We start from the raw sequence: 21,224 nt of genomic DNA, 5'->3' as shown, positions 1-21,224 counted from the left end.
TCAATAGCTCATCCGGCCCTTAGTTTCTTGTCATATTCAGTGCGCAAAGTCAATTTCATCTTCCAACAAAACTAACTGGAATTACAATTGGTTATGCTGGAAGTAAATGGAAAAAAAGCTTGTTGTAAATGGTGGTGTTTTTTTTTGCTTCAGTTACTACACACATCACTGCACAGAAATTTAATTCAGTAAGGGTTAAACTACAGCTGCTAGTCAGGAGCGCGAAACTCCCTGAATCACAACTGTACAAATGGCTCTGCTTCTCCTTTTTGTTCATTGTTCCCCACAATTTTTTTAACTTCCAAATTAAAAAATTTTTTTGAGATATTTTCATGCTCAAAGCGAAACATTTGTACTTGAACTGCAAGTATCAGCATTTAGCACTCCTGGGTCAGGTACAGCGAAGTGAAAAATCTTCTACACATCCCCTATTCCCACCGCCTCATCCTAATGTCAAAGACCCTCCCCTTCAACTGCACTTCCACATCACCACTAAACCCTGCACCTTTCAGCTCCCCCTTCTTCCTCCTGTTGCATGTCTATTTTTTCTTCCTACTGCAATATTATTTATGCGAGGAGAGCTTTAATAATGCAAAGCTGTTCTTGTTGTTGACTTAAGTCCCAACGAAGCAAGTTTTAAGACTTCCCGATGATTCATCAGGTTTATCCAATGAGTAGCTGAAGTAGGTCTCTGGTTCAATCACAGCTTCTGCTGAGTTAGCTGATCTCAGCCAGGGCGCTGGTAGGGGCACAACAATTACCTTCAGTTTCCTTCGGTTGGGGAAGGAAAAAGCCAGCCAGAGCTCCCACTCCCAAATTTGGAAAAAATGCCTGTGGACATAGGCTGAGGGTAGAGGAATGGGTGAAGCCCTCACAGTCAAAAATCCTGGCAACACACACTGAATAACGGCTGGTTAGGGAAGGTACTATTGGCTAGCTGGTGCTTGTGTAACCATGCTCCAAAGGGCGACATTAGAAAATTGGGAAGAAGCAGGAAAAAAAAATCAAATCGCACAAGTTGGAATAGCAAAACAGGTTGTATTTTTTTTTTAAAGTTGTATAAATTCTGATTGGCCCAGGCTGAAAAAAAACTTAGATTAGTACCCCTTAGATTCAGTACCAGTGCCTAATAAGGCAGGAAGATGGCAATTATTAATTGATCCAATGGACAGCTCCATTTAAAGATTTATCCCTTCCTTCCAAAATGAGAGTGTATTACAACAAACTGCCACACATACCTTAGTCAACAAAACAAATGCAATCTATACAATTACAAGTCTTGCTTAACCCGCCAATCGTATCCTCGGCGTTTACTGGTGCAGAATTGCTGAAGCGTCAGCCTAGATAATATCTTCAAGTCAAGGGAGTTAAATCGACAACCTTCTGACTCGGGGATTTGAGTATCATCAACTTCCCCAAGTCAAGGGTAAGGAATGATTTGTGGAAAGTCAATGGATGGTCTTTGTCACAGCATGCTGCTCAGACACCCCATGTTAAGAAAATTCAGCCCAGTGAATTTGGTTGTACAGCCATCTCAGAACTTGCTAGTAAGTGAAAGCAGACCAGTTTCCTGATTTGATGCCTTTCTGGGCTGGTTCAACGTTTTAAACACAATGACTGAATCATGAATCCAACAAGTCTCAATGCATTGGCAGTAACCAGGGGCTGTTTATGCACAATCATCCAAACTCCTCAGCTGCAGATATCAAAGCTCTGATCTCCCTGCTTTATGGCTCAGTGCCTCATATTTTCCTTCATGTTCCAAAAAGAATTCTTCCTTTGTTGTGAACAAAATTTATAACACCAGCCTACAGGACCAACTCCCACTGTATCATTTAAACACCTCCAATGGTGAGTATTCAAGTGATAGATACCAGGCTCAGCAAGAGCAATGCCCAATTCACATAACCTCCCAATTCACGACCAACGCAATTGCCACAATATCCCATTTCTAGAAGGGCTAATATTTCAAGTTAAATAAAACTGGACATGTCTGTTGAAGATATGCAATATAAAGCACTCCATTTCAGTGACTTACTGGAAATGCAAATGCCTCGGGAGATGAACACTCAAATAACTTGTAGTTGTGGGACTATTGAGGCTGGTATTCATTTTGTGTTATCTCACTCAGCCCACTTAATATTCGACCACGCTTGCTATAAAACCAAAATCGAACAAGTAGTTTCAGTACCCTAAGACATGTAAGTCAATTGTGCATCTGCTAGAAACATAGTGGTCTACACTGTTTGAATATACCTTAATGTCAAGTTGAACGTCATTTAAGATTTCAAACCATCAGTACTTACCAAACATTATATTTTAAATCCAAAACAATTTTTTCCACAGCTGCTAGGGTTCTTCAAACTGAGCAACTCATTACCATTCTGCCATTTTGGTAACTACAATTTACTTACGATGTCAGCTATTGAAATGTACAAATAACTAAAGCATTCTCTTCAGTATTCAGACTCTCCACCAGCACACCACTGTCGATCAACTGACCTTGTTCAGTTTTGGCAGATTACCTAATCAGATTGACTCAGTCATCCCACAATTTCCTTGAACACTTTCAGACTGGATCAATAGCAATGTAGACATATTACAGTTCTTTAAAATCCATAATGCCTAATCTCCTTACCTCAAAACTCTGAATTGCGTTGGAAATCTGCCACTTGCTTTTTTAGTCTCATCTAAAAGATTAACAGAATGTAAGACTAGGGAACAATCAGAACAAAGGAATCAGCTTTTGATGGAAGGCAATAGAGAATATTTAAGTTCAAAGGGTTGGAAATATTAAAATTTAAATAATCAATTAAAACATTGAAATGCCCAAGAAATCTATAAACACGTTTTGCTACTGTAATTCGGTATGAGTTTAGATTCCCACTTGAATGTTTGAGGGCAAACCAGACACAGAAATGCATAGATCATAGCAGTTTGTTCCTTCACTATATTGCTGAATAATAATACTTTAAGCCTTTTTCAAAATGAATATTTAGTCCTAAAAATCACTATCTATTCCCTAATAATCTTAAATGTTCTATTATCTACCTATAACTTGCAGCAAACAGTAATTCTAATACAGCTTTTCATCCTGATGTGAATGGAAAACTTGATACTTAAAATAAATGTGAAATACAGATTCTATAGTCCCTGCATTAAATTAATAGTTCATTTTTTTTAAATGGCAGTGCGATAGTAAAGCATTCAGGTATTGTTCAGTTGTACAAGCCTTACGCTGTGGCCTTCAAGTCTCGAGACAAACCTGACTCTCTAATCTTACCAAAAGTGTGCAAGGTTACTCCGTTTAAGCCATTGACCCGAGGTACAGAAACAGCCCAGCTGTCTGCATCAGCCTCGAGATGATCCATCCAGGACTATACAGATACCCACAGTTCTTTTACCTAGCTTTCCAGTTGCAAAATTCCAACAAAAGGAAACAAATCATTCAAAATAAATTTAACCCTTAGACCACTGACAAGTCCAGGTAAATTATCCTCTCCCAGGGGTGGGTAGCTATGCTTTCACCTCAGAGATACTGAAACACGATTACAATAACAAAGCTGCTCAAATGTCTGCGTGAAATTACAATATTAGCCTGGTTACTGAAATGAGCAATCAAAGCACAAGTTAATTTGAAAATAATTCTGAATATTGTCCTTTCCTCGTTCTCATTTAATTCTTTTAAACTCAAATCTTATTTCTTTCCCTACCTATTCAAATGTAACCTTTACATGATGCTATTTTTTCTCAAAAAATTAGCACCTTCCTCCAGGCATCTCACTGTTAATTTTGAAACAAGGAGTAACTTTCTAATAATGGGCTTTTCATCAGATGAAAAACATCTTTAATCTTTTTTTTAATGCCAACCAAAAGCCGAGAATATGAAGATCAGCACGGCTGTATTGCAAATGCAATCGTGAAACTACATAGAAATGGATCAAAAAAGGGCTCTGACACATTACATGGCAGTGACCTCCAGAATAAACTGGTCTGCAATGCTGCAAGGTTCAAAATGGTCTAAAGCAAAGTAAAAAGCAGTGACACTCCCAAGTAAGCTATCCAAGCTCAATCACATGAAAGAAATCACTGTTAAGCAAACGACAAACAGGTGAGGCAACCAATTAAAATCTTTAGAAATTAAATGTAACACAAATAGCAATACAACTTGACCCAGAGATCAGGATGGATATTTTGGAACACACATGTTGTTGGTGGCACATTCAATAGGTCCAAAAACTTGTCACGCTGTACATTTTAAAACAGCTATCCAATTTGAACTCAAAGAATCTTTAAGTACTCTGGGTATCAGAAATAGGAATAATCCTCAGTGTGTTACAGTCACACAGACCCAGGAAACACCATATTCTATACATGGTCTGTGCTGAGTTAGCTGATCTCAGGAGGGGAGGCATACAATTAGCTTCAGTATCTATGCACTGGGAAGGGGAGGGTGGCAGGTTGCATGTAAAATCTATCAAGGCTTCTGTTTCTGTGCACTATCCAGTGAGCTCTGCCAGAGTGTATGTGATTGAAGAAACAGACCAAGGACATGATTATGCTAAGCTGTGATGCCCCTCATTCTATCATAAAATCAAAAGCTGTTTTTCTATGCTAAGCCCATACAGAGATATAGCATAGGAGAAAGTTACATCACAGAAACAGGCCACTCTGCCTATCAAGTCTGTGCCAGTGTCATCTCCACAGAAACTAATTGCTCTCATCCTACTCTTCTGCTCACTCCCAATATCCTTTAATATTCCAATTTTTCCACCAACTATCTGACTCCTTTTTGCAGGAATTTATGGACTCAGCTTCAACAACCAGTACAGCAGAAAATTCTACATTCTAATCATCCTCTCTGTGAAAGCATTTTTTCTAACTTTCTTAAATTTGAGCCCTCGTTACTATCTCACTGACCACTGGAAACGTTCCATCACTACTTACCTTATCGTAACCCTTCCTAGTCTTTCTCTCTCAATCTTTTCATCTCTCATGAAAAAGGCACTAACTTCTTAAGTTCCTCTTCATAATCATAACACCTTGTCAGTCTTAATATCCTAGTGAACTGATACTTCATCTTCTCCGCTGTTTCTACATCCTTTCTAAATGGGTGCCGAAAACTGTGTGCATGACTAACTGCAGTCTAAGGTGTTATACAAGTTCAAGATTACCATCAAGCTTTTGTAGCTTATGCCTCTAGATTAAAAAAACAAAGATTCTCTATCTAAAATAACCTTATCCACTTGTGCTGCCACCTTTCATGACCTGTGTAACTGCACACCAAGCTATTCTACTCTATTTAAATTTGTAAATAGTGCTAATTAGTCATATGTACAAGGGGTATTTTGGGTGGCATTTCTACAATGAACATGAAACACTGGAGCTTACTTGCCCTTGCCTTCCTGCCATGTTTTTACAAGACTTAATGTGTATTATGCATCAGTTACTGATGCCTATAAAGTAGCAGATAGCTCTGCAGTGGAAATTTCTAAACTGATTCTTACTTTGTGAATTATTCTAATTCAGAAAATGAAGTTTCTCTTGAGGGGGTAAGTTGTGTTTATAATGAACCTGCTTCTGTGTTCTGCATCACCACTTGTAAAGATCAGATGAAAAAGTCTTACCATTTAAGGTGCACTGATCTTGTTCTTTTTTAGTTCCAAAATGTATTACTTCACAGTTCTCTACACTGAACTGCATCTGCCACATATCTACCCATCCTCCCAGCTGTGTCCACCTGCAGGCATTCACAATCTTCATCAAAATTTGCCACACTTTCCAGCTAGGAGTCATTCGTGAATTTCTATGTTCTCTTCATTCTGAAGTCCAGATCATGTGACTTTGGTACACATTCCCCTTAATTCCATGGTGTATTACGTTTATTCCAAGTCTCGTGTGGTATCCAACGCCTTTTGAAAATCCATATAAACTACATCCACTGCAATTCCAAGTTGGCTGCTATCCAAGTTTGCCGATGACACTAAGTTAGGAGGCAAAGAAAGTTGTGTAGATGGCAGCAGGAAGTTACAAAGGGACAGACAGCTAAGTGAATAGGCAAAATTATGGCAGATGGCATTCGACGTTGGGAAGTAAGAGGTCATCCACTTCGAATCAGAGAAAGACAAATCAGAATTTTTTTTTTAAATTGTGAGACCCCAGGAGCTGTGGAGGAGCAAAGGGGTTTAGGTGTTCATGTGCACAAATTACTACGCTGGTGCGCAGGTACAGAAAGTAATCAAAAAGGCTAATGGAACGTTCACCTTTATCTCAAAAGGTTTGGAATTCAAAAGGGAGGCAGTGATGCTTCAGTTGTACAAAGCCTTTGTCAGACCCCATCTGGAGTACTGCATTCCGTTTTGGACACTGATTCTCACGAAAGATATATTGGCCTTAGATAGGATACAGCCCAGATTCAGCAGAATGATACCGGACTTAAAGGGTTGCATTATGAGGGCAGGTTTGTAATCCCTTAGGTTTAAACGGTTGAGGTGTGGTATTCGAGGTATTCAAAATGATCAAGGCTTTCGAAAGAGTAAATGTGGAGAAACTATTTCCTCTGGTGGGGCAATCCAGAACAAGAGGATATGGATTTGTTAAAGGAAGGTCATGTCTGACTAACTTGATTGAATTTTTTGAGGAGGTAACAAGGAGGGTCGAAGAGGGTAGCGCATTTGATGTAGTCTACATGGATTTTAGCAAGGTCCCATACGGCAGACTGGTCAGAAAAGTAGAAGTCCATGAGATCCAAGAGAAAGTAGCAAATTGGATCCAAATTTGGCTCAGTGGCAGGAAGCAAAGGGCAATGGTCGCAGGGTGTTTTTGTGACTGGAAGGCTGTTTCCAGTAGGGTTCCGCAGGGCTCAGTGCTAGGTCCCATGCTTTTTGTGGTATATATCAATGATTTAGACTTAAATGTAGAGGGCATGATTAAGAAGTTTGCAAATGATACAAAAATTGATCGTGTGGTTGATAGTGAGGAGGAAAGCTGTACACTGCAGGAAGATATCAATGGACTGGTCAGGTGAGCAGAAAAATGGCAAATGCAATTCAATCCAGAGAAGTGTGAGGTAATGCATTTGGGGAGGGGAAACAAGGCAAGGGAATACACAATAAATGGGAGGAACAGAGGGACCTTGCAGTGCATGTCCACTGATCCCTGAATGTAGCACAACAGGTAGATAAGGTGGTTAGGATGGCATACTAGATACTTTCCTTTGTTGGCCAAGGCATCGAATACAAGAGCAGGGAGGTTATGCTCGAACTCTATAAAACACTAATTAGGCCACAGTTTGAGTACTGTTTACAGTTCTGGTCACATTACAGGAAAGATGTGATTGCACTAGAAATGGTGCAGAGGAAATTTAAGAGAACTTTAGCTATGAGGAAAGATTGGATAGGCTGGGGTTCTTTTCTTTGGAACAGAGGAGGCTGAGGGGAGATTTCATTGAGGTATATAAAATTATGAGCGACCGAGATAGAGTGGATAGGAAGGACCTATTTCCCTTAGCAGAGAGGTCAATAAGCAGGGGGCATAGATTTAAAGTAATTGGTAGAAGGATTAGAGGGGAGCAGAGGAGAAATTTTTTCACCCAACGGGTGGTGGGAGTCTGGAACTCACTGCCTTAAAAGGTGGTAGAGGCAAAAACCCTCATCACATTCAAAAGATACTTCGATATGCACTTGAAGTGCCGTAGACGAGCTCCTGGGATTAAGCCGGATAGCTCTTTTTCAGCTGGCACAGACACGATGGGCCAAATGGCCTCCTTCTATACTGTAAATTTCTATGATTCTATGACATGATGTTAAAATTAGAGCCAGGCCATTCAGGAGTAAAACCAGGAAGCACTTTTTCACACAAAGGGTAGTGGAAATCTGGAACACACTTCCTCAAAACGCTGCAAAGTCTGGATTAGTTGAAATTTTTAAGGCAGAGATTAATAGATTTTTGTTAGGTAAGGGTATGAAGGTATATGGAGCAATGTTGTGTAAATGGAGTTTAGGTACATATCAGCCATGATCTAACTGAATGGCAGAACAGGCTTGAGGGGCTGAATGGCCTACTCCTGTACGTACTGGAAGTGCCATAAAATTGCAATTTCTGCATGGTGCATGCATTTGTTTGCACATTGGGGCTTTAACATTCTCCCCTACTTCAAAGTAATGCAAAAGACTAGCACATTACTAACAAGGACAGTACAAGTATCAGAATCCATTAAGTCTGAAATGCGCTGAACACATCTTCTCCTATACAGTGTCTACGATTCTGAAGCTGCTGACATGATAAAAGTGAAAGGATACTGGCAGGAAATTAAGAGTCACTCCCACTTCCTCTCTTATCTGCTACGATTTGAAATTCATAAACATCAAAACTCTCCAAATCAATTCAAAATTCTTGTGTTCATGAAACAGTATTAGATTGCTGCAAGATATGGTCACCAGTTATGCAAATCTACTACTTGGTGTCATCATGAGAGCACTCAGCTCAACATCTACAGAAAAACAATATATGTCAGCTCAAAGTCAAAGCATATTTGCACATCAAACCACATGCCTGCTGAACAATTACGCAAATGGATTAGGAATCAAATGATGACACATACTTTCCACTGTGAAGAGAGAAGCCATTTCCTCCAGTAGTGAGATTTCGCTAAAAAAATGAATTTATGTTAACCTCCATCAATAATTCACTTGGTTTTACCAATTTATTGTTTTCCTCCTTTCTGTAATTCTCCCTTCCCACCCCCCGACTCTCGGTCGTGATTCTGGTAAAATTGATTCAAACCAGTCACAAGGTTAGTGAGAGCAGTCCAGCTGACTCGTTGCCTGATTTGTACTTCCTTCAAAAAAAAAACAGCCATTAAAAACTCAACTTCTGGTGAGTTTCAGGGGAAACCATAGCTGCTGAATAACTCCTGAAATTAATTGGTGAAAAAAAAAGACAATGTTTGCACCAGCTGAGAATTGCCATGCTATTTTACCTGAAAACAAATTCCTTGATCTGAGCTGGCTTCCAAGATTTTAGTTTTATAGGTGTGACAACAAGTGGCTACTTTAGAGCAAATGTCAAATAGTTTTAGGAAAAGACAAGAAAAATTTGTTGACACAGGAAGAAAAACAAAAAAAAGTTAATAAACAGCTCCAAAAGGAAATACCTAGAATGATAGAATACTGGTACAACCACTCTGCAAGCAATCGATATTCAAACTGGGTCCTGTTAAATTAAGGAGCTTTCCTGCCATTGTCAGTCCTTAAAACCCCTGGATGAGATTACTAACAGAGCATAGCATTTAATAAATGGTTTAATGCATCACAGTCAGGTTCTGCTTTCAGACTGTAGAAATCTGTTTTTTGGTTCATCTACCATGCCGTCAATTATTAAATGCCGAAGTTACCACAAGTCCCACCTGGTCAGCTGCCCTTCAGGGTATGGCCGGCACATCTTGAAAAAAGAACTCAAGTTCCAAAAGCATTTGGACCATTTCCTTCAATCAAAAGGCTTCATACATGAAAATCTGAATTCTGGGTCGACATCCAGTGGGGCACTTGTGTCGTGTGGTTGTGGGTAACCCCCCCACCACTGGATGGGTTTGGGAGCCCATAAAACCCTCCCTTCATATAGGACTAATCACCCTATTGGCAGGCATAAACATAGCTATGGCCTTGGAAGGAATGTTCACATTTCAGCTTGTAAGAGTTAATCTGCCTGTGAATCCTTCCACTACTTCACAATCTTCTCCAAGGGGAAGAGTGTGAAGGTACAGAATGACACATGAAAGTTTACCAAATAATATCAGTTACTGGGTAAAAAAATTACAATAACCTTTTAACACAAACTGAATGGGTCTTATTTCAGTGTTTCTGCAAAGGAAAGAAAAAACATTTTCTCCTCTGCATGACTTCATACTTGGACTAATATGGTAGCGACTGCAATCATCACAACATCTACCAATTTTATGGGCTATTGAAGTACAAACCAAAATGTGAGTCCATGCTAATTTTCCATCTCTCCTATCGGAGAAGTCCTTCACCTCCATTTCAAGTAGTGTGGTCAAAAGCAAAATCAGATGACAGAAGTTTTTAAGTCCCTCTGTTGCCCGACGTTATCCCCATGTAAGAATATTCAAGCAACTGTTCCTCAGCCATTACTAACACTGATACGTATACACCTACCACCTATTTACTTCCCATATCCCACAGTCACATGGAAGAAATTCCACCACATTGATGTTTTATCCAGCAGCAGCTCTGAATAATAATTTAGGCAGGGTGAATCTGTTTGCTGCAATCTCTGCAAACACAATCTACACATTGTGTACTTCAGGTAATTTTTGGCAACTAAAAAAGGAAATATATTGGGAGAAGATTGGTACAATTGCTTTTTAATATTGCTTGGTCCAAACTAGCTTTTTTTATTCCCCCCCTCTCCTGAAGGCACTGATTTGTACAATAGTATGGTTTCCAAGGTCCCATTAGACCTATGGATCTTCACCCAATATTCAGCCGAGGGTATGCCTGTGAAGTTGCCCAATCGAGACTTCAACTGGCTCCAAAGCACATTTTTATAAAATATTGATTGTGGCAAATTGCAAAATCAATGAAGAAAAATGAGGGAGCAAACTGTTTTCATAAAGGAAGCAGGCTGGACAAGGAACTGTAAACATGTAAAACTGAAAGTAGCTGAACTTCGCAGGTCACAAATTACAGAGAGTGAGTTAGCAATTTTTTTTCTTATAATGCTCAGATGATCAAACCAGCATGTCCAAATATATGGGTATAATTTAATCTGTTCATTCATCTTTTTATAAATTGGAGAACTTTTTCCCCTATTGATACGAATTGTGATATGCCTAGCTTTCAAATGCACAGCAATTCAGCAAGTGGTTTATGGCGTGCACAAATATTCAAATTAAAATAGCACAGATTTATTAGAAATTAGATATTAATAATTTTAATAAGTGCACATTTCACAAAGAATTATTGGGAACGACAGCTTTTTCATTTTGAAATTTATCCCCATATGTCTTTTTATTTCAAGTCCATTCAGACTTGTACCTTTGCTGCCAAGAAATCAGACAGACAACTGAAAGGCCTCCAATACTCACTCTGGGCAGCCACAAAAGGAGCTAGGCAAATCCGATTTTTGTTCCCCATCTCAAGATACGTCTTGCTAGCACATCTCAAACCAAGAATGGAAGATATTAAATCTGCCAGCATCCCACTACAAACCTCGATTCAAAGCATTTGTTACGCAGCTCATGCAGCATCCTCAGACATTGCAGCTTTAAGCAAGGGTGAGATAAGCTACGTACACAGTCTTTTAAATGCCTGCAAGTACATTAAAACAAAAAAACCACAACCATCCAACCTTAACATTTAATGCAACACATTAAAATCCAGGTTCAAATTTAGTCTTTAGCACACAAGAATTCAATTACTTTTGCATTTGTGTAACTTGTTTCATTTTCACTATTAGCCTGACCTGATATTGAAGAATCTTACTATTCCTTTCCTTCAACAAAAACAAATATTTGCACAAGTCCTTGAGTTAGTAATTAGGCCAAGGATCCTCAGCCAGTGAGTCTGAACATATACTGAATGGAATTATTATATACATAAGCAGTGTGCTACCTAATAAGAATGTCAAAGCTCATTACTTGCAGGCTTAAGAGCGTATTTTGGGAAGAGGGATGAAGGAGACATGCACAGAAATTTTCAAATCGTTGAAATGGCACAAGATTAAGTGGATTTTGAAGTTCTTCACAATTTTTAAACATATATTTACGATTTAGACATTGAAAAGACTCAGGGGAACTCGCTGCCCCATGCAGTGGTTACAGCAGATAGCATTGATATATTTAATGGGAGGTTTGATGCATACACCAGAGAGAAGGGTATAGAGGGATATGGGGACAGGTTGGCAAGAGGTAATTAGAGTGGGAGGCGGTTCACGTGAAATATAAACACTAGCATAGACCAGTTGGGCCGAATGGCCTGTTTCTGTGCTGTAGATTTATATGTAAATCAGTGGCAATTTGTCAAGGCCAGCCAGCTGCACAATTTTGGACATAAACTCCCTTTCCAACATGACAACAGTGACGACACTTCAAAAATACTTCCATTGGCTGTAAAGTGCTTTGGGACGTCCCGAGGACAGGAAAGGCTATATATAAATGCAAGTCTTTCTTTACTTCTATTTCCAACATCCATCTCCCATCATTCACTACTGCAGCTTTTTTTTTTAGGTTCTGTTCTTCATCGGTATTCTATTTCCTTCATCTGCCTTCAATTCAGTTACCTTTCACCCACCTTTATCAGGTTATGCGCTTCCTGGTTTGTGCCTGTGCTCCTCTTAAGAGGAAGTGGACAAGAACAGCTGGAGCATTGAGAGGGGAGGAGTGGGAATAAAAAAGTGGAGAACCCCTCAACCTCTGCTTGTGTCATCCCCAGATGTACTTTGCACTCCAACCCAGTGGGACACCATGCCACACAGTCTTGCACCACATTTCTTTTTCTCTCGTTCATTTGTTAGGGTGCATTTACACTGCAACTTTTATCAGTGCGCAGTGGTCTCCACTTTATAGTGGTGCTAAAGCTCCAATCTAAATCTAGCGTCAGGCCTGACTGGACTCCGCAATGTGTGGTGTGCGAACCAGTGTCGGGGATCGGTTTATACCACTTCTGTTAATTCCCAGTGCAGTGGCAAACTGGATTTAGAAAGTGCCCATAAAGGTCCCTTGGACTTGCTGGTTACTTCAAATATACATGCAGTTATTTTAAATATTTAGACAGTGCTGCCACTATTCTCCACAATAGTAAACATTTAAATAATTTAACTGTTGGGAAAGGTACTCCGAGTCGGAGAAACTGATTTCCAGTCAGATGGTGTAAACAGTGAAATTAGTAGCTGCAACGCAGTATTCGTATTGAAGCCTTAATTTAGTTGCAAATTATACTTTCATCCTTAGATTTGAAACTGTTAACTGGCAGACAATGTTGGGATCAACTTCGGATCGAGACCAAATTGATTCGAATATATACAATTTTATTTTTGGCCGAATCAAGTGATACAGAAAAAATGGATCAGCTCATACACTTGCAGTGAAACTGAACATCTTCAACACATCATATGGCTGCACACACTGAAGCAGAAAAAAAGTGTTCATGCTGTGCAATTCAGTTCAAAATCCTGAAATCAATTCTGATCGAATACAAGACCTCTCGATCATTCCACCCAAGCAGTCTTGGATTGTGCTATACTGCCAACAAAATTAACTTTAAACTATGAAAGCTATTTTATCTTTGCCAACTCAGTACAAATTATTTATAGTTTTAATATTGTATTTGCACCGCGATTGAAAGATCCCTGGAAGTTGCCTATTTTCAATACAAAACTTCAGCTCTATATCTGAAAACAAGTAGTTACCAGAGTTTTTTCATTTTCTCCTTCTGCCCCAGCAACTTCCATATTGTATGGTGGTCTCCTTGCTTCTTCCTGATGATGTTTTCCCGGCCTCTGACCCTGCACACCTATTAATAGAACAGAAGTTGTCACTAAAACAAAATTAGCTTTTTACATTAAGTGCCAGAAAAGAAAATGCCCGTCATTAGCAAATGGAAATTTATTTCTACATTCATGGAATCAAGCTGCATCAGTTAAGGCAGTTGACTGAAGACAAATTTACATTTTCTTTTAAACTTCTCTGAAGCCAGAATTACTGGGGATCAATTAAGGGGAAAAAAAAACCTGCAAATGCTGGAAATCAAATAAAGACAAATGATGCTGGAAATACATAGCAGGTCCGTCCACCTGCAAAGATGGGTTCAAACTTAGGATGTAGACTTTTCGTCAACACTGGGAAATGAAAAATAAGCAAACCCTTTCATATGACTATACAAAACAAAGAGGGCCCTCCCCCAACTATTTTGTTCAGTCCTGTAAAGGAGGCTTACCGACATCCCCAGTTTCCTCTTCTGACGAAGGGTCTGCACCTGAAACATGAACCTTTCTCATCTCTTTTCAGATGACAGACCTGCTATGTATTACAACACTTATTGACTCTTATTTTTGTTCAGTCACCAGTGTTAAAATTATGGATTCAGCATTAATAAAACAGGATCTTTCCAACATTCTCCTAACCAATTTATCAGCATTTCTAGACTTAAGTTTCCTACAGTTATGCTCATTTAAGGCACCAAGCCTCCCCTTCACAAATTTAAAAAAAAGTTAAGTAAATTGCAGTGTTCCTCCAAGAAGTGTCAGACTTAAGATTTCTTTATCACTTTTCTCCCTCACTTCATCACTTACCAGCTATGTTATTTCACTACACCAAGGCTCTAATTAGAAAATGCTATTCCTAGTCAAACTCACACATCAACTTTTAAATGGGTAGCAAAATCAGAATTCTAATGCATTCCACTCAGTCCAAACTCCTCAATGGTTTCCAGTTATCGCACACCAAAACTTTACTCGACTTTGAATTGATTTCCCCCTAATCACCCACAATCTGTTTGCTCTAAGAATCCTATTGTTATGCCAAATACAACATTATCTTAGATATCAATACATCACAGACCAAGAATCTTTTCTAACCCATTGTTCTCTTGAGTGTAACCAATGTCAATCTCAAAAATAGCCCATTGTTTATCTCTGCACTACATCAGTGGAAATATTTCTGGTTCAGTTTCATGATATATATCATAAAAAAATGTCTATCAAATGAGAATATAAAAAAGGTCAGTTATGAGAAATGGCCATTTGGCCCAAAGCACACATTTTTATACTTAAGCTCTCATGTTGTACTCTAAATAACCACAATTTTTTTTTGCTTTGCTCACATCTGGTAGATTTATCACTGAATAAAAAACGATCTCCTGCCAACGATTCCAAATTGACTTTTTACTAATTTCCACTTTGCCCTCTGATCCTATTTTATTGATGTACCTTAAAGCAATTATGACCAAAGTGAAGCATTTTGCCCATGATTATTTATTGGATCTTTCCTGGTCACAGGACGCACAGAGTTAAAATTGAATAGCGTTCACCGTTTCTATACGTTACAAAGAATACACACGCCAGACTGGCTGATACGGGCAACCCAGGACTAGACCTCGATAGGCGTGGATTGATTGGGACCCCATCTCACAGAACATTAACACTGTTTGGAATTGACCAATGGGTCAAGCCATTCCATTCAATTACAAGCATCCCGTGCACGTGTTTGCAGTATATTTGTTCACCAGCTATATTTGTGTGGGCAAACACCATGCTGAATTCTTGAGATAATTCACCACCTAAGTGTGGCTAAGAGAATAGGGAAATTTAGGTTTTAATTTGTTTTGTTCTGAAATATCTTTAAAGGAAATTTGGAGCTATATCTTGGCTGCATTAACACCAGACAGCAGTCAATCTGGGTACAGGGCTATATAGAGAACTCTGTACTGATGGATACCTACAAAAGTAAAAGGACCCATGTATCACGGGTTTGTTTTATGTTGAGTTAGCAGAGCAGCTTTGTTGTTTTGATTCAGAGAACAGTAAAGTCTGCACTTACTGTAAATCTGTTTGTGCTCAATATGACTCATTTACCTGTTCTCATGGTCATTAAATTTGTCCCGTGGCTTATAGCCGAAGTCACAGTTTAATTGTGTACATTCTTCTACCTAATCAAGACGAGAAAATCACATGCAGCACACGATGTGTCCAAAGGTATTTTTGTGGTGTTGCAATCAAAACTGAACATAATGTTTTAAATGTGATCTGACCAGCATGTTGTAAAACCTTAGCCTAACTTTGGTCGACTAATATTCTACTACTGACTATATATCAGAGTTTTTCTTAATTGCTTCAACACTTGGTTTGGACATTGAAAACAACAGAACTATTATTGAGCTCCTTTCTTAGATCATCATAGGAATTAAATTATGTCCCATATTTTTATACCTAAATATTAAATGCAACAATGTAAAGTGATAGAGAACAAATGGGTTTCTTTTTTAAAAAAAGATAACTTAGAAAATTGTAGAACTATGTTGTGTTTTACAAGAGTTGAAAAATTAAACAATTGCATTTGCACACTGGAAAAGCTTTGAATATCAATACATTAGGATCCTGCAGTTAGTTTGAAAGAACAACAATTCACTCTCAACAGGAATTTAATATCACAAATAATTTGGGGCAAACTCCCAATAATACCCATGAAGTTGGCAGTAAACTAGCCATTCACTAATTAATCTCATTCATTTCCATTGCATTGATTAAGAAGTATTACATTAGGCACAAATCATCCTAGTCTTAATATTTTTACTACATGTAACAAAATCAATACTTACACTGGAGCCTAGAAGCTGTACTGTAGGGAATTCAGTTTATACACCAAAATCAGAAATATTTTCACTAATGCAACATTGCGCAGAAAGTGGTAGATTGTAGTCTACTGCATATCACATTCCCAGTCTCTGCTGTACTGGTAGGAGACAGCAACAGTAGGAATGGAAATGGGGAAATTATCAGACAGAATCATCATGGTCACTTGCACAAGCTCCTGCATTGTCAAAAGGCTGGGAACAGACCAACCAACAATGATTAAGGGAAAATTTACATTCCAGCCATGTCCACAGCTAAAATTATTTACTACAGCAAAGCAATTCCAGGCAAGAGGTTTTTTTTAAATGCAGTCAATAATAATCAATATCGGCCGTCACAGCTAGCACAAATCCACTTTAATGCCAAAAACTGTACAGGAATGACCATTTTTTTAAATATTAAAATAGTATGATTTACCAAACAAATGAAATCAAACAATAAAGACATTAAATTAGAAAGCAATAGTGGTATATACCTACAAATTGGGTACAGTAGTGTCATGGTTATGAAACTGGACAAGCAACCCAGAAGTTGAGAGTACACCATAGCAAAATGTATTCAATAAATCTCACCCAGCTCTACCTCACCACCACCTCTCTCAACCCCTCCACTGTCTCTCATTTATCACACTGCTTGTCCGACATCCAGTACTGGATGAGCAAAACTTTCCTCCAACTAAATGTGGAAAGACAGAAGCCATTGTCTTTGGTCCTTGCCACACAAACTCCATCCCTCTCCCTGGCTACTGTCTGAGACTGAACCAGGCTGTTCGCAAGCACAGTGTCCTATTTGACCCTGAGATGAGCTTCAGACCACATAACAGCTCCATCACCAAGACCTCCTACTTCCAACTCCGTAACATCGCCCCTGCCTCAGCTCATCTGCTGCTGAAACCCTCATTCATGCCTTTGTTGCCCCTGGGCTCGACTGATCCAATTCTCTCCTGGCTAGTCTCCCATCTTCCACCCACCATAACCTTGAGCTCATCTGAAACACTGCTGCCCATATCCTAACTCGTACCACGTCCCATTCACCCATCACCCTGAGCTTGCTGACCTATATTGGCTCCCAGTCCGGGAACGTTTTCGATTTTAAAATTCTCATCCTTGTTTTCAAATCCCTCCATGGCCTCACCCTTCCCTATCTCTGTAACCTCCTCCAGCCCTCCGAGATCTCTGCGCTCCTCCAATTCTGGCCTCTTGCGCATCCCCAGTTTTCATTGCTCCATCATAGGCCACTGTGCCTTCAGCTGCCTAGGGCCTAAATTCTAGAATTCCCTCCCTAAACCTCTTTGCCTCTCCTCCTTTAAGGAGCCCCTGAAAACCTACCTCTTTGGCAAACCTGTCCTAATATCTCCTTATGGGGCTCGGTATCAAATTATGTTTGATAACGCTCTTGTGAAGCACCTTGGGGCCTTTTACTATGTTAAAAGGTGCTATATAAATGCAAGTTGTTGTTGTTGTTGTTGTTGTTGTGATAGCTTGCGGGCTAGCAGAAGGAAAAAATGACAATGGAAGCTGCCGGACAGTCATAAAAAAAGCCACTCCTACCCAGTCTGGCCTACAGGTAACTCTAGTTCAAGTTACGTGGCTGACTTTTAATGCCCTCTGAAGCGGCCTAGCAAACCACTCAGTTGTCAGGGCAAATAGGGACAGGCGTTTTAAATACCACCTTGTCAGGCTCGCCCAAGTCTCTAGAACGAAAAAATAAACCTTGTATAACTTAAAACTGTAGTGAAGTACATAAACTCAAGATTATTAATTTGGAACCACCCTCACATTTATGTCCTAATAGCATATTTTTAGTCTCCAACATGCAGGCATAAATATTGAGAATATCTGTGCCAGAAGAGCAACTTACTGACAATTAGGGACTGTGATGCATTTCAATTAATGTTTGCACACTACAGTGCAGCAGATTAAACAAGTTTAGACTAAATTGAAGACTAGGTTATATAAGTAAAGGGGTGCGTCGAAGACTGACAGTTCAATGAAAAATAAAAGGTTACAGCACAATTTAGTTTTTTCTAAAAAGGTAAATAATAGATACCCTAATGCTCTTGCATTGAGCCCGCGCGGACTCGATGGGCCAAATGGCCTCCTTCCGTGCTGTAACCTTTCTATGAACATAGAAGAAAACAATGAACATAAAAATTATAGAATGGAAGCAAAAGGGAGACTAGGAAGGCAAAGAGGGAGCATGAAAGACTGGTAGGTAACATAAAAGGAAATAGTAAGGGCTTTATTAAGCAGACAAAAATAAAAACGATAATTAAGGCATGCAACCCTTTAGAAATAAAGAGGGCCATCTAGAACTTGAAAATAGGGAATGGAAGAGCTGCTTGCGAAGTATTTCACCTCACTTTTTAAATGGGAGGTAAAAGTAGAATTTTAAGAATACCTGAGGGGGATGTGGAAAAGCCACAAATCAAGATTTATATTCAAAAGGAATTTATACCAAAAAAGTTAAGAGTCATCGGATGTATCCCAGAATACGGAAGGAGGATGGGAAACAGTGTCACTAACCATAATTTTCCAAAGGTCTTTGGAAACAGGAATTGTCGCAAAGGATTGGTGTGTGGCAAAGGGACATCCACCCAATCTCGTAACCGGTCTCTGTCCTCTTGAATTTTTGGTGTCATTGGCAAATTTTAATATTGTGTCCCCTAAACCCAAGAGACAGAGCATGAGCGAGATTAAAAGAATGGCTCAAAAATTGAAGCTTTCTTCCCACTGTAAGAGAGAAAGTTAAGGAATCTAATGGAAGTTTACAAAATTATGAAAGGTTTGAGGATAAAGAGCGAGTGAAAGACCGTTTCCACTGCTTGGTGAATCAGGAACAAGGGAGCATAGATTCATGAAAATACAGAGGGAAGTCAGAAGAATTTTTTTTCATAAATGACTAGACTATAGAATGCTCTACCACAAGTGTCTATTGAGGCACAGACCAGATACCCATTTAAAAGGGAATTAGCTAAGTATTTGAAAAGGAAGAATATAAAAGGACATTGAGAAGGGACACAGAAATGGAATGAGAGGAGACAGCTCCAACTTAAGAGCTAATACTGGCACAATAGACCAAATTACCTTCTTTCCTGTCAGTTCTATGATTCTAAGTCTGAGTTGCATAAAACAAGTTAACTTGCTTGGGAAACAAAGCATAGTAGTCCACAGAAACACTTGTTCTTTTCCAAACAAATATTCTTTTAAAAAATGTTAAATGCCAGTTCTTAAACTTGACAAATATTAATATTTGAACAGGTCCTTTTTCTACTCATTTACTTTACATTTAACAAAGATGCCCAAAAATGCATGAATTTCCACAAGGTCACCAGTTTCACAGTGAAATGGATTTCACCATGAACTATAAGTACCTTACTGTAGCATAGTCAACCATTGGCTTAACAAATTGGTCATTTTAATTTGTCAAATACATTTTTAAATGGTTGCATAACCTTACTTCAACATTCTGAAACATGGGCAGGAACAATAACTTTGCATTGGAAAAAAAGGTTTAAAAAAGTAAACTGGCAGAATATATTCATCTTGATATGTCCCCTCACTTCCCCCCTTCTTGTTGAATACCTCGCCCTCTATCACTCCTCCCATTTCTCCATCAAAATCCTTTTTTGCCTACTGTCCTTCTAAGCTTCCTGGTAACGTCCAAGCCAACATTATCTCGCTCTGTGCACAGTACTACCTCTTCAGTTGCAGCTGTCTTCTCTAATTCCATTACTGTGTCTCTTTTCAATATCCTTCCCTATTCGTCCCTTTCATTTCACTGCCCCAAGTAATTCCTCATTATTGGTGATTTCAACCTTTACCTAAATCCCCCTAAACCCCTCTCCTCTGATTTCTCTACATTCCTGTTGTCACTCATCTTCACCCTCTTTATAAACCTCCCCACCCAGATGCACGATTACCCCATCAACATGGTCATCACCTGTGACATCTCTAACTTCAACAACGCCATCTCTAATCACTTCTGCATTTCCTTTAATATCCATATTGCTCTGTCCATTTCACAGCCCTCTTATGTTTTGGATTTTTATGCTAGATTTTTTTTTCCCGATTCACAGTCAATGACCACTCCCAAAGGTAGAGCTTGCATCCCCTACAGACCAGAGCTGTGTCTTTAACTGCCCAAAATGTAGTGAGATTACGGCATCAGAGAACCCTTGACACTGTATTCTGACTTGCTGGAATATATTACGTGTCACCATGTGACCACCTCGTCTTTGGTAGATGAATATGCATTCTATCAAACTGAGGCTCAGACCATAAATCAAACAGACCTATTCAACACTGAACAGGTAAAAGCACAGTACTCAGTACAAACTGTAAATGCACAGGACTTAAAATCTCAATCAATCTCCTTGAAATATCAAAACATACTCCTTCAGCACCTTTCAACATAAAATTGTTCCTTTAAACACTCACTTTTTGTATGAAGCATTACCATGCAACCAGATCTAGCATAAGTCTTTCTGCTGGCTAATTCCTGAAATTTATCATTCAATATCTTTTGAAGATATACTGAAAAAAAAAGCATGAGACAACTATATCTCTCAATTAGATTAGGTGAATACTCATGTCACAATGACTTTTAGTCTCGACAAATGTGTCTGCCATTACACTAAATTTCAACAAACTCAACCTGCCTGTACCCGACCAAATTGAGCACAATGACATCTAAGTAGAGACAGGTTAAGAAATGTTCTCTTTTGGAACAAAGCATCTTGACTAACACTTTTCATATCCAAAAGCACCGTACGTTGTTCCATTCCTACCAACCCACTTCCCTGGCTTCTACACTGAGCAACACTTCATCCTTGGATTTCAATCGGATTCTCAGCTCCC

General features: G+C 39.1%; 1 protein-coding gene across 6 annotated transcripts in view; it reads right to left on the bottom strand.

Annotated features, from left to right (window-relative positions):
- The window catches only part of osbpl8 (oxysterol binding protein-like 8), a 122,355-nt gene extending 108,830 nt beyond the window's left edge, over nt 1–13,525 (bottom strand). For 4 of the 6 annotated variants that reach the window (XR_010966170.1, XM_067999287.1, XM_067999289.1 and 1 more), the window contains exon 1: nt 13,426–13,525. Coding sequence is in view for 4 of the 6 variants with exons in the window: in XM_067999287.1 (XP_067855388.1) it covers nt 13,426–13,467 (42 nt within the window). In the remaining 2 variants the exon portion in view is untranslated. Of the gene's footprint in view, nt 1–8,602; nt 8,630–13,425 lie in introns of those variants that run through there. The other 2 variants (XM_067999290.1, XM_067999288.1) reach the window with 2 other exon arrangements.
- Nucleotides 13,526–21,224: the final 7,699 nt, after the last annotated feature.

Source organism: Heptranchias perlo, chromosome 18 (assembly GCF_035084215.1).
Source record: "Heptranchias perlo isolate sHepPer1 chromosome 18, sHepPer1.hap1, whole genome shotgun sequence".
NCBI classification, from domain to species: domain Eukaryota; kingdom Metazoa; phylum Chordata; class Chondrichthyes; order Hexanchiformes; family Hexanchidae; genus Heptranchias; species Heptranchias perlo.
The sequence above is the reverse complement of the archived record's forward strand: the minus strand, read 5'-3'. Positions and strand labels throughout refer to the sequence as shown.